Source organism: Pelodiscus sinensis, chromosome 8 (assembly GCF_052426305.1).
Source record: "Pelodiscus sinensis isolate ZL-2025 chromosome 8, ASM5242630v1, whole genome shotgun sequence".
Taxonomy (NCBI): Eukaryota; Metazoa; Chordata; order Testudines; family Trionychidae; genus Pelodiscus; species Pelodiscus sinensis.
In genome coordinates this window covers 17,522,095-17,547,640 of record NC_143059.1, presented here as the reverse complement: position 1 = coordinate 17,547,640, position 25,546 = coordinate 17,522,095, and the positions used below count along the sequence as shown (strand labels likewise).

General features: G+C 47.5%; 1 protein-coding gene across 2 annotated transcripts in view; it reads left to right on the top strand.

Annotated features, from left to right (window-relative positions):
• The window catches only part of LDB3 (LIM domain binding 3), a 239,403-nt gene that overhangs the window by 103,985 nt on the left and 109,872 nt on the right, over positions 1-25,546 (top strand). For both annotated transcript variants that reach the window (XM_089780066.1, XM_014578704.4), the window contains exons 5-6: positions 4,586-4,608; positions 20,481-20,684. In XM_089780066.1, the coding sequence (XP_089636192.1) occupies positions 4,586-4,608; positions 20,481-20,684 (227 nt within the window). The remainder of the gene's footprint in view (positions 1-4,585; positions 4,609-20,480; positions 20,685-25,546) is intronic.

Genomic DNA, 25,546 nt, shown 5'->3' with positions numbered 1-25,546 from the left:
AGACACAATTTTAGTCACCAAGTTTCATTTGGCTCAATATAACATACAGGTTGGGAGCAAGAGGAGAAAAATACATCAGGAGTCTGATTCTCACTTACATGAGAGAAAAGTGAATGTAAAATGCTATTATGAGTTGATAGTGTTTTATACCTAGTATGCATGCAGTTAGTATTGACTGCACAAGATGCAAGAGTATGTCTACACTGCCACCGTAGTTCGAACTAGGGTGGCTAATGTAGGCATTTGAAGTTGCAAATGAAGCCCGGGATTTAAATATCCCAGGCTTCATTTGCATCTTGCTGGGTGCCGCCATTTTTAAATCCCCGTTAGTGCGGACTCCGTGTTCCACGAGGAGTAACAGTAGTTCGAATTAGAGAGCCTAATTCAAACTACCTACTCCGTGCCTGCGGCTGCCACGTGGGCACGGAGTCCGCACTAACGGGGATTTAAAAATGGCGGCGCCTGGCAAGATGCAAATGAAGCCCGGGATATTTAAATCCCGGGTTTCATTTGCAACTTCGAATGCCTACATTAGCCACCCTAGTTCGAACTAGGGTGGCAGTGTAGACATACCCCAAGACAGTGAGGAATCAGGCCTTAATGCTGTAAACTCAAAAATTCCCTTGAAATTTGGTTATAAGTGGTTGCATTTAAAGAAAATGTCAACAAAAACAGACTCAAAAAAGCTTTTGTTTTAATTTACATTTTTCATCTGCAAAAATATCATGTATTTTCCTGCTTTAGTTCTGAAAGCTCCTTGCTAGCACATCTTACCTCCCTTGTCTTGGCCTCCTCTTGTCCCTTGTTAACCTTTCTCCTTATATTTTACTTCAGGTAAATTTGAACAATTGAACTGCCCGAGTATTCCTAGTATGTACAGTTACAAAAAATATATACTATTAGGGCTGCATCTGCCATTCAGTGATGTCAGTGATTTTAATAGGTGTTGTATCAGGCCACATAATAGAATCCTTGAGGAAGCAAACAAATTATGGCCACTGAAACTGCTCCACAGTAATCCCTCTACCTCATAGCAGTCTTTTCTATCTGTCCAACTTCCTCCCATGTACATGCACAAGTGCACACACAAAATAATTTAAGCTCCTTTTTTGTGCCCATCTGTAGCCTGTTAGACATAGCGTAAGCAGGCTTGGAGAAATTCAATTTTTATTTTTTTTCTAATTTGTGTGAGTAATATTGACATTTATTTTAAGCATTTTTTTCACTGTGGTGCAAAATTATGGGGGGTTGTCAGATAATTATTTAATGACAGTAGGCACTGAATTTCAAAAAATTAAAGCATAACCATTAAAATGTAAATGATCAATATCATATATGTAAAGGAAGTATTCTTAAATCCAACATTAATATGTTCTCAAGCAGCTTTTTTCTTTCTCACATAATCATACCTTGTGAAATTCTCTCAGCCCAAAGGAAGGTTGAATGCTTTACTCCACGAGGAGTAACGGTAGTTCGGACTAGGAAGCCTAGTCCGAACTACCTAGTTCATGCCGCATGTAGCCGCGCGGCACGGGGTTCGAACGAGCAGGGATTTAAAAATGGTGGCGCCCAGTTTATGCAAATGAAGCCCAGGAAATTCAAATCCCGGGCTTCATTTGCAAGTGCGGTATGCCTACATTACCCTCCTAGTTCGAACTAGGAGGGTAGTGTAGACATACCCTTACTGAGTCCGCAGTCCCTTACTCATTTTATGCATTTCTGGAATTAAGGGCTTATCACAGGGCAAGAGTGAAATTTTTTGCAGGTGTGCCTATTACAATATCAGCAGCAGATCTTAATGGGTAAAGATTCTACAAAAGGAAACATTGACACAGATTGAGAACAAGTCTCAGATATGGTTATTTTTTATTCCAGCCTGTGTTATTCTGCACGTCTTTGGCTAGGGTAGTAAATACCTGCCCCACATGTTTTTGTGTGTCAGGAGGGTAGTATTACTGGCTTGTTACTCTATGGCATCTTTGAGTGAGTGGGTTGTGTATTTCAGTACCTACCCATATTTAGAAATAAACTAAAATGATTGTGGATCTGAGCTGGAGAAAATGTTATCTCAATCCAGCATGTGAAGAGAAGCTAAGCTTTGCTGTAGCTATAGGGATCTGTGATAATCTGTTTAGCTCTGAAAAATCTTTGCTGCAATTTGAGGCTGTTGATCGCTTTTTAGAAGACCGATGCTGCATGTGAAGTATTTTTCTGTCTATGAAATGTATAGTTTACATGTGCATGTTCTTCATATTCTAACATCAAAGAATTGGTTGTTCTCTCTTTTAAGGGGTATTTTACAAACTCCATTTCTACCTTTAAAATACTGGTTTTTTATGCCTGGGCATGGTGGAGAGGGTTAGAATAGCTGCAAGAGTTCACTTCAGAAAATGATACTATTACACCATGTTTCACTGTAAGTGGCTGCTCAGCTGTCTTGCACATACCTAAAATGGATGTAGAATCAGTGATCTGCTTACAGGTTACAACTTGTTCCTAATATATCTCTACTGATTCCCGTAAAAGACAGATATATTTGGCTCACTGCAGAGTTTACAGAGCTGGCAGAATATTCTCGAACCTGAGAATCTGAGGGGCAGAAATGGGGGGGTGGAAAAGGCATTTTGTGGCTTTATATCGAGGTAAAGGCAACGGCATATAGCCCTATGTGCACAGCTTTGGATTGCTGCATTGGTGTTTGTTAATTAAAAATAAATTTGGTTGACACAGCTGTAGAAAAGCCTTATGTGAAGAAGCCCCTCCAAAGAGTTACTGCCATGACAGCAGAGGGAGCACACTTGTGGGTCAACTGAGTGGTAATTCAAATCCACTCATAATGTTGCAAAAGTAACTGGAAAGATGGTGATGCCCAAATATATCAAAAGTGTCTTATGCGTCCATCTAAGAAATACAGACAATGTCCGAGGAACAAGCATCAGGCTTGCAAACACTCACGCACACAAATGAAAGCTCCCCTGCAACCTCAGGGAATCAGGCAAGTGTTGAAGGTGGGCAAGTGGCCCGAGTGCTGGTCAAAGGACTCAGGAGGGGCAGGAGTGGCCTCAAAGCAGAAGCTAGAGAGAAGGAGCATTTCAAAGGGGAAAGCACTGCATAACTGCCCCCTGCTCCTCCAGTCATGCAGGCCATCCTCGTACCGTTTACTGCCTCCAGGTGAGCAGCCTGTGGGGGATGGGGGCAGAGGCAGGGAGGAATGGCCGGGGTGGGGACGGGGGCTGCCGGAAAAGTCATTGAGCCTGTGGAGGGGTGGCTGTGGAATGGGGTTGAGGAGGCTTCCAGAACTGGTGTTGAGCCCATGGGGCTTGGGAGGGAAGGTTCAGGAGATGGGGCTGGCCACAGGATCTGGCACAGAGCCTGCGGGAGGGAGCCAGGGGATGTCCAGAAGTTCCTTTCAGAACCTCCACCTACCTCCTCATGCTCCCCTAATGAAACCTGCTTTCCTCCAGCACCGTTATGCAAGCTTACATGAAAACTATTTCTACTATTTTTCATTGAAATATAGAGTATTTTTGCTACATTGTGGGTTAAATAGGCTTTTGTGGGCTAGCCTGGGAACCTAAACACCACTCCAACATTGTTTCTATGGGAAAATGTGTTCCAGGTTCCAAACAACTGATGAGTTGTGGGTGAAGGTCTGACTGGGGGAGGCACACCCCCAACCTTGCCTCTTTTTCCAGCCACACCTCCCATCATAGGCGGCCCACAGCCCCAGCCTCCCCGGTCCTGGCACACAGGGAGGGCAGGTGCTCGAGGGCAGCAACACACTGTCCCCAGTAGGCCTACAGTAGGTGTTCTGGGGGCAGAGTATGAGTAGGGCCAAGCTGGTGGTTTGGGAAGGCAATGCCTTCCCCCGCCTAGCATACCCACTGTCCATGCTTACAAAAAAACAACCTGTTCGTAAGCTGGGGATGTCCTATGGTGCTTCTGATTATCTCTGCATGGAATCTTGTCCACTTTTCCGTGGTCACAAACATGATTGCCCATCTAGGGCAGTAGATAGCTGCAGTGAAGGTGGACGCTCAGGAAATAAAAAAGGCTTCTGCAAGGATGACCCTGATGACAAGTGGATTGGAAGCCAAAATCAAAATCTGTGGTCCCAGCCCTGAGCTAGAAACTGGAGGCTCCTTGTGCTGTCCATGCCCCAAACGGCAATTCCAACAGCTCCCATTTGCCAGAAACTGCAGCTGTGGGGGTGGCACCTGTGGGCAGAGGCAGCATACAGAGCTGTTGGACCGTCTGCCCAGGAGCCAAGGGACATGTCAGCCTGTAAATAGTTCTCTTTCCTTGCTTCTGCATTCCTCAGTAACAAAACTTCTAGTGACACACGGTAATACAAACTTGTTGTCAAGGATAGGCCAAAATGCCTTGATATCCTATTAAGTCTCTGCAGATAATTATAATCCCTATGTTTTTCTCTCTCTTAATTACATTGTGGTTTACAGGCATACAGTTGCTTTCTGCTCCTATCTGTAGATGGTTTCATAAAGCTTTATAATGCCTTGTTAACATATATTGCCTCGACACTCTAAAACTATTGTTCTTTTGTTGTTCTTTCTCTCTTCCTTAGGTCATAGCCAACACTGCCGCCAAGTTAGTATCAAATAGTGTATATGTGTTATGCTGTTTGTTTGGGAATTTATTTTCTGGGGTAGCATGAGCCCATACATTCTTGCTGTGTCTGTTTGCAAGATGAAAGCATTAAAAAAGGCTGTGGACTGGTGTGACAGTCATCATACATGGCCACTATGTCCAGAGGTGGTTCTAGTCTAACAGTATCTCTGAAACTGCTCGTTCAGAATTTCACATTAATCTCCTAATACTGGCAAGTGTAACTTGGATTGGAATTTGCTCATCTCTTAGGGTATGTCTACACTAGCCCCCTCGTTCAAACTAGGGTGGCGAATTTGCAAACGAAGCCCGGGATTTAAATAGCCCGGGCTTCATTTGCATGTTCCCAGGTGGGCACAATTTTTAAATCCCCTTAGTTCGAACTGATTGCCCGCAGCTACACGCGGCAGTCAGAAGTTAATCCGAACTAAGTCCTTAGTTTGGATTAACTGTTACTCCTCCTGCAATGAGGTGTAACAGTTAATCCGAACTAAGGACTTGGTTTGGATTAATTTTCCTACTGCCGCGAGTAGCTGCGGGCAGTCAGTTCGAACTAAGGGGATTTAAAAATGGCGCCTACCTGGGAACATGCAAATAAAGCCCGGGATATTTAAATTCTGGGCTTCATTTGCAAGTTCTAATGCCTACATTAGCCACCCTAGTTCGAACTAGGGGGCTAATGTAGATATACCCTTAGAGTTTTTTTCAGGTCTTTTCCATCCAAGGAAGTTACACATACATTTCTTCTTAACATTTCAAATAGTATTAATGCACCATCCGATTTTGTGGGCTGTGGGTATAGGTTTTTTATTATATAATTACCAATGTATTTTTATCTTCAGGAGAGAGATCCAAATCTTGAAGTCCAATTCAAGCCAAATTCCCATTACCTTCAACATTTAGCTCTTGGGTTTTAAATATCTAAAAAGCACTTTTCTTCAGCCAGATTTCTGCCTGAATAAGCAATTAGTATGGACTTGAGGCCTTTTAGCCAGGGGAATTCCCCCACCTCCCCTTCAACTTGGACCTTTAATTCCGAGGAAAGAGCAGAGAAAGCCCTTCTGAATTCCTACTTGACCTCTCTAGACTGGAAGTTGCTTTCGCCCGTGACACATTCTGGATGTCCAAAACCTGATGAGCTCTCAAGGTTGGATTAAATTCAGCTGTGAAGTAAATGATGAAGCATTTAACTGGCAAGAGGATGGTTTGAAGACTGGAAGAGACAGAATAGTTCAGCTTGAATTGGCATTTAGAGAGTGAGCACCATAAGTGTAATTGACACTATTTGGCAGTGTGTAATGAGCAAGTGGGTACAACTCCCATTCAAGTTAGAGGAGCCTTTGCCCACTTACATTAGAACTGAATTATCCCTGGAGGTGTTGGTTACATTTCGTGGTTACACCCAGAGTTCTGCCAGCATTGGCCACTTTCGGCAGACAGGATACTGGGCTGAATGGACCTCTGGTCTGACCTAGTCTGGCGGTTCTTATTGTCTTACTCATACACAGAATACACAGCTACATAGGGCACCCAAAAATGTGGGGCTCCACTGGGTCTTAAATGTCCACTCACCTATCCTGTTCCTGTTTTGTGGCTGTCCTTCCTCTGGAAAGAATCTAATTAACTGAAGTGAAGAAGCCTGACAGACTTATTAACAGAACATTGAACCTGTGAAAGAGCCATTCGAGTGGTAATGAAACCATTTAACAAGCATTTGCCAACCCCAGGTATATTCTGTCCATTTCTGACTTTACTGTGTTAGTCGACAGGACCTTAGTTTAAAATTTGTTTTAAAAATATTTCATTAGAGTGTTACTAAAGATTCTAAAATCACATCTCTAAAAAAATCATCATGTTCCCTGGCTGCCATTGGGTATAGGGCACCAGTTTAATAATACTCTATATGGCCCCATAACCCTAAGGACCACCCTTTCCTCACCTTTGTCAAAGTGTCCTGCAGCGAACATCCCATACTGACATTCACACTTCCTCCCCTCACAGCAATACACGGCAGTGGAAACTCTGCAATTGAAAGTGACTTTTTCATGGAAATGCCTATTGATTTCATTTGAAGTATTGCCTTGCTAAAGACTACAGGTTTGACCCCAGCATGTTAAGAGAGCAGTGAAATTGCTTCAGTTCCACATTCCAACACCAAAATTACCCATTGTAATGGGACTCTAAGCACCCCTGTGCCCTCTATCCCATTTTTGGATTGATTTGTTGAAGCCAGTTGTCTTGGGCTACATTTTCAGATGTTTTCATAAAGAGAGATGCTTCAATTTATTTAAACTGAGACCCCACTGACTCTGAGATACGGAAGCTCCTTGATAGTTCTATTAATAGAAAAGAGGCAGCGCACGGGACTGGAGAGTCTATGAATTCCAAACTGCTCTCCAATAGTGTGGTACATTGTGAGGATATGAGAAGCCAATAGTAGGCATAAAGTTCAGCTTTTCTTTGATTGTGAATCACTCTACCATACATCAATAGAATAATGTTATCATGGTTATTACATGTATTTATTAGGAGACGTTTAAAGTGGTGAAAATGTTCAAGTAAATGCATGTTTTTCATTTGTACTGCATGTATAATGAAGCTTCTTAATTCCTTCAAACTGTCTATGCATGTGTATATATGTGGGCTGTGTTTTCAATAAAGTATGTGTGCATCTATCTGCACCCATCCCAGCTGCATGCTACTGTCAGTGCGCTTCTCAAATATTCCTTCAAAAGTGCACTATTGTTTCTCAACTTTTGTACCTCTCAGTAAAGGCATCTCACCAAACAAAAGGCTGTTACAGAGGTGGAATCCATTGTCCGAGAGCAGATCACCTGTGATAATCAGGGCAAGTCTCAAATCAGTTGTCGCCTGGCAGTCTCTAACTTGTGGGAAGAGTTTTCACCCCACATCTTGATTTTCTTCTCTCTCCTTTAATTATTGAGGCGGCAGCTTCCATTAACAAACTCTTTAAAAGGCCCCATACTGTAATCCCATCCTTCTGACCTTCCATGGCTGTTGCAGATTTGTTTTCTTCATTGTTGTACAGAAAACTGAAGAACTATTGCAGAGTGCCATTAAGCAATCCCTTCCATTCAGGAATAAGCAAATAGTGTCTAAAGCACCCAGAATTTTTTTTTTTGGGGGGGGGGGGGAGTGGCTAGATAGAATTTAACCCAGGTCCCCCAACTGGTAGTCAAGAGCAGTTAATTAAATGACTGAAGATCTGGTTTAAATGTTACTTGGAAAAAACTTAAGCTAAACTCTAGGATGGAAACTACCAGCTTGCTGAGAGGCATGACATGATAGCAGTTTTCAAGTATCTAAAAGAGTGTTAAAAGAGGAGGGAGAAAAATTGTTCTCTTTGATCACTGATGATAGGACAAGAACCAATGGGCTTGAATTTAGGTTGGACACTAGGAAAAACTTCCTACCTTTCAAAATGGTTAATCACTGGAATAAGTTGCCTAAGTAGGTTGTGGAATCGCCATCACTGGAGATATTTAAGAGCAGGTTGGACAGACATTTCTCAGGGATGGTCTAGAAGGTGCTTGGTCCTTCTAGGAGGGCAGGGGACTGGACTTGATGATCCTTCAAGATTCCTTCCAGTTCTAGTGTTCTATGATTCTTCTTCGAGGAGTGTTCCCGTGGGTGCTCCCCCTTTAGGTGCATCAGCGCTGCTGCGCCTCTGATCAGAGATTTGTGATAGCAATGCCCATGGTCAGCTGTGTGTGCGGGGTGCCCTCACAGGAGATCTGAAGCGGCTAGTCCACATGAGTCCTCTGTTCATTCTCAACCACCACCAGCTTCAGTTACAGCTCAGCAGCAGCCCTTTTTACCTCACTGAGAATTTATGTATTGTAGATAGTTGGACAACTGTTACCACAAAGTTTGTTTCATTAGTTAATAGTCATTAGTTCTGCTTACCTCCATAGCCATAGTTAAAATGCTTTTGTTGTTTTCTCTTAACTTAGAATAGAAGTAATTGGAGAACTAAATCCTCGGCAATACTAATACTGAAACCTTGCCTTCCTGGGACATGCCTGGCTTTCCCGGTTTTAAAAGGTGCAGGCTGTCCATTTATATTTCTGATGGGCACGAACAGCATGTCTGTTGTTTGGGGGAGGAGAACCCCACGGAACAGTGCCCTCACCACAAAAATCTTAAATCCCAAACGAGAAAAGCCAGAGAGTTACAATGATTCATATGGAGAAAAAGACTCAGCCAGCTTCAGACCCCGCCCAGGCAACCATCTGCTGGGGTGGCATCAGAGAGAGGAGCTCCCACTAGGTTGAGCCCAAAGGACTGCAATAAGGCCCAAGAGCCCAAAAAGAACCTCCTCAGGGACAGATTCTCCCCTGAGTAAGTGTCTTCTCCACAACAGTACTGCCTCTGTACTCTCAATACAAAAAGGTTCGGACAAGCAACCTGGCACCGGGGCCAGCAGCGATAAAAGCCGCAACCCCAAGCAGAAGGCTTCTGCCTCAAAGGCACCAGCAGAGGCAAAACACAAACCCTTGATGCCGGCATCGGGCAAAAAGCCTCCAGCACCAACCGTGGCACATACAAAGCTACATCCAGAAGTGGCACCGAGCAGCATCGGCACCAACAAAACACTCAGCGCCAACAAAGCACAAAAAGCAGTAGACACCAAATCTAATGCCGCTGTAAACACAGCAAGCCTGGCTGCTTCCTATACTGCCCCCTCCTCTGCCGGTGCAGCAATTTACAACCGCTGGGGAGCTCAGTTACTTCGGTACCAGGAACACCATTATTTGGCACTGGCGGCACCCCGAATACATCAAGGCATAGCTTCTCATCCAGCCTGGCCGCATCAGTGTCCCCGGTATTTAGTGATGAGGATTTGGATGTGCCCACCCACATTCGTTTACTAAGGCACTCCTTGCCCAAGCCTAACCAGCAATGGCAACCACTTCAATGGCTCCCATCACCTATTCCACCCAGTTGGCCATACTGAGACCCATGGGCAGCATACAGAACACAGCAGATCCAGCAACCACAGCAGCGCTCTCCAGAGCCAAAACTTCAGGCTCCAACAATTCAATCTGCAGATAGATACAGTTCAGATGTCGAAGAAGAGGAGGTAGACATTACGTGTCAAGTTTGCAGATGACACTAAGCTAGGGGGAGAGGTAGATATGCTGGAGGGCAGGGATAGGGTCCAGAGTGACCTGAACAGATTAGAGGATTTGGCCAAAATAAATCTGATGAGATTCAACAAGGACAAGTGCAGAGTCTTGCACTTGGGATGGAAGAATCCCAAGCATAGTTACAGGCTGGGGACCGACTGGCTGAGTAGCAGTTCTGCAGAAAAGGACCTGGGGATTACAGTGGATGAGAAGCTGGATATGAGTCAACGGTGTGCCCTTGTAGCCAAGAAAGCTAAGGGCATATTAGGTTGCATTAGAAGGAGCATTGCCAGCAGATCCAGAGAAGTGATTATTCCCCTTTATTCGGGTCTGACGAGGCCACATCTGGAGTAGTGTGTCCAGTTCTGGCCCCCCCACTATAGAAAGGATGTGGATGCATTGGAGAGGGTCCAGCAGAGGGAGACCAAAATGATTAGGGGGCTGGAGCGCATGACCTATGAGAGATTTGGGTTTGTTTAGTCTGCAGAAGAGAAGAGTGAGGGGGGATTTGATAGCAGCCTTCAACTTCTTGAAGGGAGGTTCCAAAGAGGATGGAGAAAGGCTTTTCACAGTACTGATGGATGGCAGAACAAGGAACAATGGTCTCAAGTTACAGTGGGAGAGGTCTAGGTTGGATATTAAGAAAAACCATTTCACTAGGAGGGTGGTGAAGCACTGGAATGGGTTACCTAGGGAGGTGGTGGAATCTCCATCCCAGCAGGTGTTTAAGTCTCAGCTTGACAAAGCCCTGCCTGGGTTGACTTAGTTGGGATTGGTCCTGCCTTGACCAGGGGGCTGGACTTGATGACTTTCTGAGGTATCTTCCAGCTCTGTGATTCTATGATACGTATGAAGATCACACACCTCATTTGCCTCCACCTATGCGCATATCATCAGAGTCCCCTGACGATACAATCATGCCCCCACCACTGACCTCTGGGGATGATTTTAGATCAGTCCAACAACTTTTTAAGCCAGTTGGACACATTGGAGATTTCCCTGACTGCTAAGGCAGAGATGCAACACAAACTGACAAACATACTATGTGCATCTCCACATATGAAATTTGTGATCCCAATGAACGAGGCTCTCATAGAGCTGGCCAAAAATATCTGGCAGACACCTGCCACAATATCGCCAACCTGCAAGAGATCAGATCGAAAATACTATGTTAACCCTAAAGGAGCAAACTTCCTGTTCTCCCACCTAGCCACAAATTCCCTAGTGGTAGAAGTGGTAAATCAAAGGGGGAAACAACAGGCTACCCGAACCATCCCCTATGACAGGGACTGGAAAAGGCTGGACACGATGGGGAGAAAAGCATACTCATCTGCAAGTCTCCAGCCCAGAATAGCCAATTATTTGGCATTATTAGCAAAATACACACATCACATTTTTGATCTATCAGCTACTTTTCTTGAATCCCTCCCAGATAACAAAAGGGATTAATTCAAGTCAAATCTAAATGAAGGGACACTAATTTCCAGGACAGCCTTTCAGGACACACTGGATTCTGCAGACACTGCATCCAGATCCTTAGCCTCCACAGTGGGTGATGAGGCAAGCATCATGGCTTCAGCTCTCAGGATTCCTGAGAGAAGTCCAAGCAAGAGCTAAAGACTTGTCATTCAAAATTACCCAGCTCTTCTCTGAATCCACAAACACTTCCTTACACACCTTAAAGGATTCACGGGCCACATTAAAGACTCTTGGCATCCACGTACCTATCACAAAGAGATAACACTGCAGGTCATTCGCACAGAGGTTCAGATCCACATCCTTTAACCAACAACAACAATAGACAGAGACTGTGCCAAAATAGGCACAGGCAGGCCTCTGAACAGTCAACATCTCAACAGCCATCAACATCTCATCAAGCATTTTGAAGTCCTGTTCAAGGGTCCAATGACCCCAACATTTCCACAGCAGCAATTCAAACGCTCCACAACATTTGGCAGCAGACTAGCTGCATTCTATCTGGCCCGTCTTCGTTTCAAAATAAAGGACAGACACTTCCTCTACAGAGTACTACCATTTGGACTCTCAACAGCTCCACGAGTGTTCTCAAAGGTTCTGGCAGTAGTAACCACACACTTACGCAAAATGGGCATCACTATATTCCCTTACCTAGATGATTGTCCAGTAACAGGCACCATAGAACAAGACAGTGCACAGGCTGTCACAACCATCAGACACCTATTTGACCACCTTGGACTCCAGATAAACATACCAAAGTGCACACTGACCCCAACTCAGACATTAGAATTTATAGGGGTGCATTTAGATTGCACAACAGCCAAAGCCTCTTTACCAGAGCACAGATTTACAGCAATCAAGGACCTCATATTAATGGCGCAGTCCAGTCCGATCGTAACAGCCCGACACTGCCTACAAATATTAGGGCACGTGGCGGCAGCCAAGTTCATGGTACCACACACCTGCCCACACATGAGGCCAGTCCAGGCATGGCTATACACTGTGTACCAGCCACGTACCCATCATATATACAAGCAACTTACCACGCTGACCAAGATAAAGACCTCACTCACATGGTGGACTCTGCATGACAATGTATGTGCAGGGGTCCCTTTACAAAGAACCCCACTGTCAGGGTGCAAGCCCCCACCGTGCCTCAGTGCCCCCTGACTGTCCTCATCTAGCCCCTCTCAGGGCAAGTTACAGTCCGTATGGGTTGCTCATCATTGGCAACGGGGTTGTCTCAACTGCCCTGCTTACCTAGTCGGCATCATGAACCACCTCCAAACCAGGGTTTTGTCTCCAGCCCCTAGCCAGGAGGAGTCTTGGCGGGCCCTTTCCCAGCCCTTGCTGGCTATCCCCAGCTTGGAGCTCCTGCTTTCTCCGCAGTCAGCCCTCCACTGACTCCCCCCCCCAAGCAAACTGTGCTTCTCTATTTATAGTTGTCAGCTGGGCTCTCACTCGCCCTAACGGCTTCAGCTGGGCTCTCTGTTCCCATCCCTGGCTCAGGGACTAAGTCATGGTCTTAAAGGGCCAGAGCAGGGCAGGTGCCCTGTCACACACCTTACCCTTTTGATCGAGCTTCCCCTCTTCGGCCGGCCCCCAGCTGGGCCTCTATGCCTTTCCTCGGGATCTGGTTTCCCCTCACGGCCTTAGTTACCGCCAGGTTTGCCCTGGATGCCTCTGAGCATGTGCCGCAACGTCGGCGGGTTGGCAGGCGTGCTCCCCAGAGGGTCACCCCACCGATGTTAGTGTGGGGCGACAATGCCCCATCACTCACCCCCCTTTCCAGGATTCCATCCTCTTCCGCCATCTCATTAGTAACTATGGACCTAGAAAAAATATCTGCGTTATGGGCTCTCCCCGGCCTGTGACAGACCTCAAATTTATAAGGCTATAAGGCCAAATACCACCTCATGATCAGAGGATTGGTTTCCTTCATTGTCTGAATCCATCGTAATGGCGCATGGTCTGTTATCAACGTGAAGGCTCCCCCTAGCAGGTAATAGCGTAGCGCCTCTATTGCCCACTTAACTGCCAGGGCCTCTTTCTCAATTGTGGCATACTGTTGTTCCCACGGTAGTAATTTCCTGCTTAAATACAGGATAGGGTGTTCCTCCCCTTCCTGCTCCTGCAAGAGGACGGCGCCTAGACCTCTGTCTGATGCATCCGTCTGCACTATAAATGATTTGTAAAGTCAGGTTGATGAAGAACCGGTGTCTGCGTAAATCGGTGCTTTAGCGCTTGGAACGTTTCCTCGCACTGTGCGTTCCAGTGGACCTTTTGGGGTTGCGTATTTTGGGTCAAGTCCGTCAAGGGTGCCGCAATCGTGGCAAAATCGGGTATGAATCACCGATAGTAACCGGCTAGGCCCAGAAACTGGCGGACTTCCCTTTTTGTGGTGGGAGCCTTATACTTTCTCAGGGCTTCTACCTTGTCTACCTGAGGTTTTATCCTTCCCCATCCCACCACATAACCTAAATAGGACACTTCCCTTTGTCCAAAGTGGCACTTACTGGGGTTAGCCATGAGCTTGGCATCGGTCAGGGCTCTGAGGACCACCTTCAGATGTTGCAGATGTTCCGGCCAGGTTTCACTATAAATGACAATGCCATCAATATATGCAGCAGTATACTCACGATGTTTGTGTAATACCTTGTCCATCAGCCTCTGGAACGTCGCTGCCGTCCCGTTCAATCCAAAAGGCATTGTGATGAACTAGAACAGGCCAAATGGTGTGGCGAATGCGGTCTTGTCCTCAGAGGCTGGCGTCAGGGGAATCTGCCAATACCCTTTAGTGAGGTCGAGCGTAGAGATGTAGTGGGCTTTACCCAACCGTTCCAGCAGTTCATTTACTCTGGGCATAGGATACGCATCAAATCGCGAAATTGCGTTGACTTTCCGGAAGTCTATGCAAAACCGTATTGTGCCGTCGGGCTTAGGCATCAAAACGATGGGACTGCGCCATTCGCTTCTTGATTCCCTGATCACCCCCATTTGCAACATCCATTGTAGCTCTTCTTGAACTGGTCCCCACATTTTCCGTGGGAGGGGTCGTATGTGGTCCCAGATCCTTTTACCTGGGGTTGTCGCTATATGGTGACTCATAAGAAAGGTCTTACCCGGTTGTGTAGTTAGGACCTGTTTGAAATCCCGAAGGAGGGCGCTCATCTCTCTTCGTTGTTCCTCCGTCAACTCTGCCCCGATATGCGTTGCCCCTTCGGCCTTCAAGTCACCTCCCCAGGGTCTCAGCTCCGGTTCTGGTGGCTGCAAGGTGATAAGCATACCCTCTTGGGCGTTCCGCTTCTTTAGTAAATTGACATGATAGATCTGCTTGTCTTTTCGTTTTCCTGACAGTTTGATTTCATAATCAACTGGTCCTACCTGCCGTATGACCTCAAAGGGCCCTTGCCATTTGGCCAGTAATTTCGAGTCTGGTGCTGGCAACAGCAGGAGTACCCTGTCACCTGGCTGAAACGTTCTGGATTTGGCCCCTTGATTGTAATATTGGACCTGCTTACTTTGGGCCTGGAGGAGGTTCTCTTTAGCCAGCTCCCCTACTGTCCGGAGTCGCTGTTGTAGGTCTAAAATATATGGTACCGTACCCTTCACCCTTGATTCCTGTTCCTCCCATGTCTCCCGCAATAAGTCCAATATCCCCCGGGGTTGTTGGCCATAAAGTAATTCAAATGGGGCACCTCCCGCACTGCGAATAACAGTGCCGGTAGTAATCGGTCCCAGTCGTTTGGGTCTAGCTCAAAAAACAGTCGCAACATGCCTTTTAATGTCTTATTGAAGCGTTCAACAAGTCCATCTGTTTGCGTGTGGTAAACTGAGGTACGCAATGTCTTAATGTTTAAGAGGCGACAAAGTTCTGCCATCAGTTTGGAAGTCACATTGGTCCCTTGGTCAGTTAGTATCTCCCTCGGGATTCCCACCCGGGAGAATACTTGCACCAACTCCTGTGCCAGCGTTGACGCCGTGGTATTCTTAAGTGGGATGGCCTCGGGGTATCGGGTGGCATAGTCAGTTACGACCAGTATATACTGGTGTCCTCTTCGGGACCTCTCCAGTGGTCCCACTCGATCTAAAGCCACCCGGTCGAATTGCACTTCTACCACGGGGAGAGGAACTAAGGGGGCTTTTGGAACCCCTCCCTGACCCGTCCTCTGGCACTCAGGGCGGGACTCACAGAAGTCTCTGACCTCCTTATAAATCCTTGGCCAAAAGAATCTTTGCGTTATGCATTGTAGGGTCTTCTCCCACCCCAAATGTCCTGCCCAGGGATTAGCATGTGCAAGGTCTAATACCTGCCTCCGGTACCTTGCGGGGACCAACAACTGGCTAACCTCCGTCTGCCCATCGGCCGACCGGGCGATCCGATATAATCGGTCGGCTCTTACCTTGAATCGCGGGGTTGGTCGAGCCGCTGCTCCCACATTGGGGTCCCCAGTCTCTCCTGCCACCTGTTCCCAGGCATGGGTTAAGGCGTGGTCTCCTCGTTGGTCTCTTGGGAAGTCCTCATCCCCTCCTACTTCCTCCGAAGCGAGGGTTTTCTCAGGGTCGGGCTCCTCTTCTGGGCCTCGGGATGTTTCCCTTTTCAAGTTCTCCATCCCTGCTGGTGGCGATTGCCCCTGCTCATCCCAGTTCCACAGGATGCGTCTGAAACCTGGCCAGTCCCGGCCCAGTAGTACTGGGTATACTAATTTTGGGGCTAACGTCTACCCCATCTGACAGACGAACCCACCCAGTGGGGTAGGCTCTGACATCTCCATGTATGCATTGCATCGAGATGGTTCCCCCGGCCGCCTCCCACTTTGGGACCAGCTCTGTTCGTACCATTGTCTGGCTGCACCCAGAATCCACCAGGGCGGTCACTGGCTTTCCCTCTAGCCTTACCTGCAGGGAAATCTTTGTCCTATCCTGCGGTCTCGCCCGTAGGTCAGCAGCCATCACCTGGCCATATGCACCCTCTGTATGGATGTTGCCCGCTAGCCGGCGTCCTACTTGTTCCGGCCCATAATACCTCAGGGAGGGACTCCGGTCTGAGCTCCCTTGCTCATTGGTTTCGCCCGGGTCCAAACCACCTTCTGTCCGCCCTCTGGTTTCCCTTCCCATCCGGGGCCGGTGGTCCCGAGTCTTCCTCCTGGCACTTTGTCGCCTCGTCCTTCCCCCCGTACTAGCCGGGGCTCCCCGGATCCTCCTAGGGCACACCCTCCGTAGGTGGCCGGGCTCCCCACAAGCCCAACATGTCCATGCCTCACCTGTTGCCTTCACAGGGGCTGCTCTCCCTTTGTCCCTATTAGCTGGGTGGGGCCTCCTGGCTCCCACTCCGTAGGGGCACTCCCTCCTCAGGTGTCCCCTGTGCCCACAGGCAAAACAAGTTTTCAGGCTTGGCCCTTGCCCCCAACTCTTGGAGCCTGGTTTCCTATGGAGTCCAGGGTCACCCCTTTGTAGTGGCCGGCTCCTCTTTTCCCACAGCCGAGCCTGTAGGGCCTCCCAGGCTCTCCAATACTTATTCTTTTTTTTTTCCCCCGACTCCCCTGTTCTAGTCCTGTGGCCTACCCGCCACCATTTGCTCACAATAGCCCCTTTTCACCTCAGGGTGGGATTACAGTACTCACGTTCTCCACCATCTGTCAGGGTGCAAGCCCCCACCATGCCTCAGTGCCCCCTGACTGTCCTCATCTAGCCCCTCTCAGGGCAAGTTACAGTCCATATGGGTTGCTCATCATTGGCAACGGGGTTGTCTCAACTGCCCTGCTTACCCAGTCGGCATCATGAACCGCCTCCAAACCAGGGTTTTGTCTCCAGCCCCTAGCCAGGAGGAGTCTTGGCGGGCCCTTTCCCAGCCCTTGCTGGCTATCCCCAGCTTGTCTCCCTCCTAGGAGCTCCTGCTTTCTCCGCAGTCAGCCCTCCAACAACTCCCCCTCTAAGCAAACTGTGCTTCTCTATTTATAGTTGTCAGCTGGGCTCTCACTCGCCCTAACGGCTTCAGCTGGGCTCTCTAAGCCACCCGGGCTTCTCTGTATAGCTGACAGCTGGGCTCTCACTAGCCTAACAGCCACCCGGGCTTCTCTGTATAGCTGACAGCTGGGCTCTCACTAGCCTAACAGCTTCAGCTGGCCTCTCTGTTCCCATCCCTGGCTCAGGGACTGAGTCATGGTCTTAAAGGGCCAGTGCAGGGCAGGTGCCCTGTCACACCCACCATCAGTAACGATTACTACAGATGCTTCACAACTGGGCTGAGGTGCATACCTGGACCATCGAGTGCCACAGGCTCAATGGACACCAGGCAACACATTAACCTACTTGAACTCAGGGCAGAACAAAATGCATGTACACCCTTTCTCCACCTGATCCAGAACAAAACAGGTTAAATTCTTATGAACAATGTCACTACAATGTATTATATCAACCAGCAGGAAGGGGCCAGGTCATATCAACTCTGCAAAGAGGTGGTCCACTTATGGGAATGGTGCATCCTCCAGAAGATACTCCTGGTTGCAACTTACCTCCCAAGCAAGGACAGTATACTAGCAGGCAACGTAAGCAGACTATTCCCACAAAAACACGAATAGGAAATAAACCCATCAATGTTGACTTTCCTCTTCAGGAAGTTGGGGTTCCTAACAGTGGATTTATTCGTGCATGCAGCAATGCCCATTGCTCACCCTATTGCTCCAGAGTGGGCATAAGCCTTACTCCCTAGGGGATGCCTTCAGCATACAGTGGAAGGCACCTCTGTACTACGCTTTCCCCCCATTTCCACTAATACAACAGGTAATCCTCAAGATCAACAGGACAGGGCCAGAGTAATCCTCATAGCCCCCAACTGGCCCAGACAAATGTGGTATCCATACCTCTTGCAGATGAACATTCGACTGCCACATTGCTTCCTACTAGTCCGAGTTCTGCTCTCACAATGCAACAGTCAGGTACACCATCCCGACACACCAAGTATGGATGTTATCTGGCTGAACACCATGGAGAAGACCCTCCTGGAACCCGTGCAGCTCATCCTCACAAATTCCTAGTGGTGAGTAGTGGGTTCGAGTCCTGCCTACCTCTCCACCCTCTCAAGCAGAGGTTGCGTGGCCAACGCCAGTTTCCCCAGGGATGGACCTGGATCCTGTGTTAGGAAGGTAGCATAAGGGACTCCCTGAAGGTAGGGAGATCTACGACGAGAAAAACATACACACAGAAATAGAAGCGTTTCATATCCTGGTGCTCAACCCACAACTATGAGCCAGCCCCCACGCAAATATCACAGATACTACAGTATCTACTAGACCTACACAACGCAGGCCTCTCCCTGAGCTCTGTAAGAGTACATCTCACCTCTGACTCTGCCCTCCATCCTCCACTTCAAACACACTCGGTCTTTACTCATCCAGCTGTCAAAAGATTCCTATGAGGTCTACAAAATATGTTTCCACAACTTAAAGCTCCAACACAAGCATGGGATCTAAATCTTGCGGTAAAAACACTCATGGGCAAGCCATTCGAACTGCTAGCCACATGCTCCTTATTACCTTTGTCGATGATAGTTGCCTTCCTCATTGAAATTACCTTCGCAAGATGAATAGGGGAAGCTGGGAGCCCTCATGTTGGATCCCACAGTCACAATATTCCATAAAGACAAAGTAGTCTTAAGAACACATCCCAAATTCCTCCCGATATACCTACCTGTCTTCTGCCCGAAACTGCATAAGGACCACAAGGAGGTGGTGCTCCATACCTTGGATGTCCGCAGGGCACTTGCTTTCTACTTACAGCACACACAAGCATTCTACAAGACTCCATGACGCTTGGTCTCATGTTCAGAGAGGTCACAGGGGTTACTCATATCAAAACATCTAGATGCATATACTTAGCATATACATTAGTGCAAAAGGAGCTCCGGTCCAAAGTAAGAGCTCACTCCACAAGAGCCATGTCAGCTACAACTGTTCCTACAAGGTGTTCCAACAAAATACATCTGCAAGGCCACCACCTGGGCATTATGCCATCCAGACATCTGCAGATTCGGAAACAAAATTTGGCTGATCAATACTCACAGTCACACCCTCCGAAGCTTCCACCTCCTAACACGACTACTGCGTCGTAATCGCCTAAGGTGGAGCACCTAAAGGGAAACTTCTCGAGGAAGAAGGGAAGGTTATTCACCTGTGCAGTTACTGGAGTTTTTCAAGATGGTTGTCCCAGTAGGTGCTCCACCACCCACCCTTCCTCCCCTAGTGCTAGTGTACTAGCCACTTCAGATCTCTCATGCCAACACCCCGTGCGTGCAGCCAATCACGGGCACTCCTATCACAAATCTCTGATCAGAGGCACAGCTGCACTGGTGAACCTAAAGATGGAGCACCCATGGGGACAACCATCTTGAAGAACTCTAGTTACTGCACAGGTGAGTAACCTTCCCTTCTATGACCTAATGATCTAAGCTTAGAATTGGTAGCGAAGAACCCTGGCATTGAAATCCTGTCTTTGACACTGATTCTCTCCATGATTCTGGGTGTGCCACTTAAATGCCCGTACTTCATTTTCCCTGTACAAAAATCCTTACTGGCATGGAGGTCACAATAGGCAACTGTCCCAGGACAGAGAGTGAAATTGTTGTGTGGACTCTGATGTAGACATAGGACTGACACTGAAATATATTTATCTGGAGTGATTAAATATTTTTGAACCCTTCACATTTCCTCACAGAAGTGCTGAAAGAATTAAATTTATTAATACCTGTGAAGGATTGTGAAGATGAAAAGCATGAGTGCTAAATATCACCATGATGAATTATCCATGTAGAATAAGATGTAACTTTGCATAGGAGAGAAGCAGACATTTATTTCAACTCATTAAACTTTTTAGTACCTTAGAGCTTTCTAAAAATAATGAAGTAATATATGGAGAGCTCTTTGGGTGTTTTTATTTTGTGACAGGTAGCTGTGTCAACTTGGGTCCTCTTTACAAAACTACAATCCAACACAAAAACTCGATTTTTATAGTCTACCCATGACCACACTTCTTGTTAATGTTATCCATTATGCTGTGTATTCTTTCTGTCCAGTAATCCGAACAGATACTTTTGTGGTGGGATGTCTTAAGCACATGCACAAATTCTGCTACTGCTGCTTTTTTCTTTTTTTAATTATCACTTGTTTCTTCTTATTTTCTTTTCCTTCTTTCCTTGACCCTTCTCCAAACTTCGCTCTCACGTAACCCCAGCACGGAATATGTGGAACGCTTCAACCCCAATGTCCTGAAGGACTCTGCCCTGTCTACCCACAAACCCATTGAGGTGAAAGGCCCAGGTGGCAAGGCCACTATAATTCACGCCCAGTATAACACCCCAATCAGCATGTACTCCCAGGATGCTATCATGGATGCCATTGCAGGGCAGGCGCAGGCCCAAGGTGGTGAACTTGCTGGGTAAGGTTTCTTCTTGTGTAAAACGGCATCTCTCTGCATGACATGTGAATCCTTCCTCTCGTCCTTTTTTTTCCTAGTTGGTTTGTTTGGATATGGAGGGGGGGATAGGAGGAAGTATCTTTATGCACTGCTCTGAAAAATACAGATCAGTATTTCTTTTAAAGGTTATAAGATAAAAGTAAGGGTATTTAGAAATGGAAAAAATCTTTTTTTAGTGCTTCTTCCTAGATTTGGGAACTCTAATGACTAGAAGACGTATCATGTACATGGTTTTTGTTTGTAAAACTAAATGATTTTAAATTGGTAGCAGAAGGCATTCTGAGGTATGGAAAAAAAACCAAATCCTGCTAGCTAGCTGTTTCTAAATGCCCTCATTATTTGGAGAGCTTTTCACTTAAGGCCAGATTCTGCCACTGTTAGTCACACTCCATAGGATCTTTACTCCAAAAGTAGGACTTTTGAAGTAAATGGGACAACTTCCAAACTAAGGCACTGTTCAGCATGAGTAATCGTGGTGGAATCAGGCCATTTTATATATATGGTACTTGAAGCAAAAAAGGAAAGTTGTTTTGACAGTTCTCAGTCTGTTCCATGGTTGCCCTTGATAAGAGAATATTTGGCCAATAGAAAAATTGTTAGAAAACGCTAGGGACATATTTTGCCCTTAGCATATCCATTCATTTCCCACTGATTGTGGGTTCTACACATGGAATGAGAACTAAATAAACTTGACTTTTCAGCATTTAGAGGCTGGCAGATATACAAACAACATATATAGAGAGAATGTTTTAAACTGTTAAGATGTTACAAAAATGGAGAGTAAAAAATTATTAGTAATTAAATCAGCAACAGTGTCTTTCTTCTAAGTCGATGTGCTAGTTGTTAAGGTAGTATCTATTGTTTGAATAGTGATCTCAGCTATTTGGGTGTAAATTCTAAGTAATTCCACTGAAGGCAGTAAAATTCTCCTGGTTTTACAATGGGTGTAACTGACAGCAGATCCTAGGTTTTGTTTAATTTTTTTATTATCTATTATCAAGCTCAAAAAACAAATTGCTGCTAAAGCATAAGAACTGATATTACTCAAGTAGAATATTGCTATCAGAATGCTAAGAGAAAGCAATTTTGTATGTTTCACTTGGATAATAGGTGCACGGAGCTGGAAATATGGATAACTATTATCTTAATGATGCCTATTATAACAACCATACCTTCAGTCTAATGACTGCATTGATTACATAGCATAGCAGGCATGGAAAATGGAGGAGCATTTGTCATTAGTGTAAAAAGAATGTAAGGTTTCACATTTATTAGGGGTTATTGTTTGATTTCTTTTTCAGAATGAAGCCCTATGTTATGTTACCCATCTTGGGAATTTATATTTAACACAAATGCGGCCTAATTGAAACCTCTAATTTAGGATAAAAAGGAGCTTGAATATTTCACTGTTGAAGAGATATTTAAGCTCAACTTGTTATTTTGAAATAGGGTGACTGTGGATGCTCAGTTGTGCTTATTTCAAAATAATCGGACTCCAGAGCTTCTCACCACTGCCCTGGTGGCCATTCTGTTCACACCCTTCAAAACTCTGTAGTTTCCCTCCCCCTGCAGGCTTCAAAGCTACAGGCAGAAGAGAAAGGGCCTGTGGCACTGAACAGCCCCTGCTCACCTAGTGCCACACAGCAGGACCCTGCACAGCCTTCCCTGCTGCCATGGCAGCCCCCAATGCTCCCACCTAGCAACCTAAAGCTGCAAGCATGCCTGGCCAAGCGCAGAAGAGGGCCCCAGCATGGATTGGGGTAGAGATTCTGGATCTCATAGAGGTCTGGGGTGAGGAGTTGAATTTCCAGGATCTCCACACCAGGTACAGGGATGCCGACATCTATGGCTGGATGGCCACCAGCCTGGCCTACACTGAGGCCAGGGAACAAAATTCCCAATCTGGAATGACACCCCAGACCTGCAGCTGGATGGCATCCTTGGGGGGAGGGGTCGTCCCTCCCCCCCCCCCCCCCACACACACATTGTGGACTCTGACCAGAAGGGCGTGGGCTGTGGACCAGGACAAAGAGGAGGAGCAGACCAGCCTGGACACTGTGCCCACCATCCAGAAGGTGGTCATCACCCTGGAGCCGGTGCCCACTCCCAGAATGTCTCCCAAGGCTTGGATGAGGCTGGAGAAGGCACATCAGGTGAGTTTTGTTACTTTCCCTATGTACACACGGGCAGCTGGCAGGCTGTAAGGGGCTGCGCAATCCTCACTCAATTTTCTTGGCTTGGGGATCACACAACAGCCTGAACATGGAACACCAATCCAGAGCACACAGCTGCATGAGGCTGCCACACAGTAACCGGTTGTTCCATCTCACAAGGTTCCTTGACAGGCCTGTCTTACTCCAGATTCCATGGTGGGACACCTTCTCTTGACAAGACACCACTAAGGAGGATGGGGTCATAGAAATGAATAGCAGTGCCGCACGTGGCACAGGTTCATGCCCACACTCTCGGGGTAGCATCTGCTCCCAGTCAAGTGCAGTGAGTTGGAGAACACCGATCTCCTGCAGGGGATCCTGCTGGGGAGAAGAAGAGGAGGAGACCCCAGTAGCACTCTGTCCAGAAAATAGCCTCTGCTGCTCACACACAACTCCCCCAGTACCTTCCCCCCTCCAGCAGGCAGGGATAGAAGTTCTCTTTCTGAAGGACACCACCAGTGCTGGACCCGGTGTATGCAGGATGCAGAGTGAAGCTGAGCCACGCCTCCCCCTTTCCCCCACACTTCTAGCCTGGCCGGCACCTTCCCATGCCGGCTAGTCCCTGGGACATGAGGTAGCAAGGCTCTCCTTGGACATCCATGCCCCTGCTGGAAAGTGCCTGCTGTCTAGGTAACAGATGGCCTTACTCTAAACACATCGCCATCACCTGAACCATGACCTTTGGTGTTGGCTCAGAAATTAGGGCTCAGCTTCATGCACATTGTCTCCTGGAATATCTGCCCTTCTCACGTGTCTTCACAGGTGGACCAGCTGCAAGCGTGGGGCGCATTCATCTCCTCCAGCACCATCAGCATGACCCTGCAAGAGTTGCAGGTGGAGGTAAACCCAGGCCAACCAGGCAAGGGAACACCTCAAGAGCCTCTGTTCCTTGAAAAGGAACTTCAAGGAGGACCACCAGGAGTGCCAAGCTAACCAGGAGCTTTCCCGCACCATGTGGAAGCAGCTGTCCCAGCAGCATGAGGTGATATGTGCAGTGTACACCAATGATGTATACCGGCCCCTGCTCTCCCTCAATTGGCTTCTCCTCCTAGCCCTCCCCTGGTGCCACTGAGAGCTACACATACAAGACAGTGGGACCTCTCGGGCAGTTGAGGTATCCCAACACATCCAAGGCAGACACCAATCCGAGCCCCATCCCTGAGCCCTCTCCTCCCCTTTCTCCCTTCTCCTCTCCTCTTCCAGGTTCTTTTACCAGTCCCTCCCCAGTTGTATATTCCCCAAATAAATATAACAGAGTTTATTGTGTCAAACAAAGTCTTTTTTATTTTGTCTGCGGGGGAGAGAGTAAGGTGGGAAGGGAGGGTTGGGGGAGGAAAGGCACACAGGGGCAATGCAGCAGCCCCTTATGCGGAGGCCCAGGGGAGAATGTCACAGCTGGCCTTGTCTGAAACTCTCCCCCTTATGGACTTGCTGGATGGCAGCAGTGTGGGGCTGCTCAAAAGCCCTTGCAAGCTGCTCAGCCTGCCCTCCACCCTGGCAGGAACGTCTCCCCCTTGTTCTCACAGAGGTTGTGCAGGACACAGCAGGCCATCACCTCCTAGGAGATGTTCCAGTTGCTGAGGTCCAGGCAGGTGAGAAGAGACTGGAACCTCTCCTTGAAGAGGCTAACGGTGCCCTCCACCATGATGCGACACCTGCTGGGCCTGGCGTTAAACTGTACCTTCATGGAGTCCAGGTGTTCTGTGTAAGCTGGGAGCAAAGGGTCGTCTGTTCGCTCACAATGCAGACAAGCATGTTGACATCCACGACCCTGATGGTGCGGTTAGGGAAAAATGTACCAGCGTGCATCTTCTGGAACAGGCTGGAGTTCCCAAAGATGTGGGTGTTGTGCACCTTCCCCAACCACCCAGTGTTAATGTTGGTGAACCAGTCCCGGTGGTCCATGAGGGCCTGTAGCACCATTGAACAGTACCCCTTCATATTGATGTAATCAGAGGCACAGTGGTTGGGTGCCCAGATGGGAATGTGGGTGCCATCAATGGCACTGTTGGGGAAGCCCATGGCAGCAAAGCCAGCAACGATGAGACCCACATCGCCCAGGGTGACAACCCTACACAGCAGGATGGCATTGATTGGCCTTCAACCACCTGTAGAATGATAGAATCACAGGGTTGCCAGAGCCCTTGGGAGTTCCCCAAGCCCCTTCCCACACCAGGAACAATCCCAACTACCCCATCCCCAGCAGGGCTTTGCAAAGGCGGGACTAAAAAACTTCCAGGGAGGGAGATTCCACGACCCTCTTTCCCTAGGGAACCCCATTTTAGTAGGTCACAATAGCAGCAGAGTCAAACCTGCATCACCAGGGCACCAACAGTCAATCTTCCCACGCCGAGCTGGTTTCCCACAGAGCGGTAGTTGTCCAGCATGGCAAGCTTCCAAACTGCAATGACAACATGCTTCTGGAGGGGAATAACGGGTCTCATCCAAGTGTCCCGTTGCTACAGAGCAGTGGTCAGCCACTCACAGAGAACAAGGAAGATGTCCTTCTACATGCGGAAGTTTTGGAGCCATTGCTGGTCATCCCACCAGTCAGTACTGGTCTCCCGACACCAGGAGAAGCATTGCACAGTGTGCAGGGGAGCGTGGGAT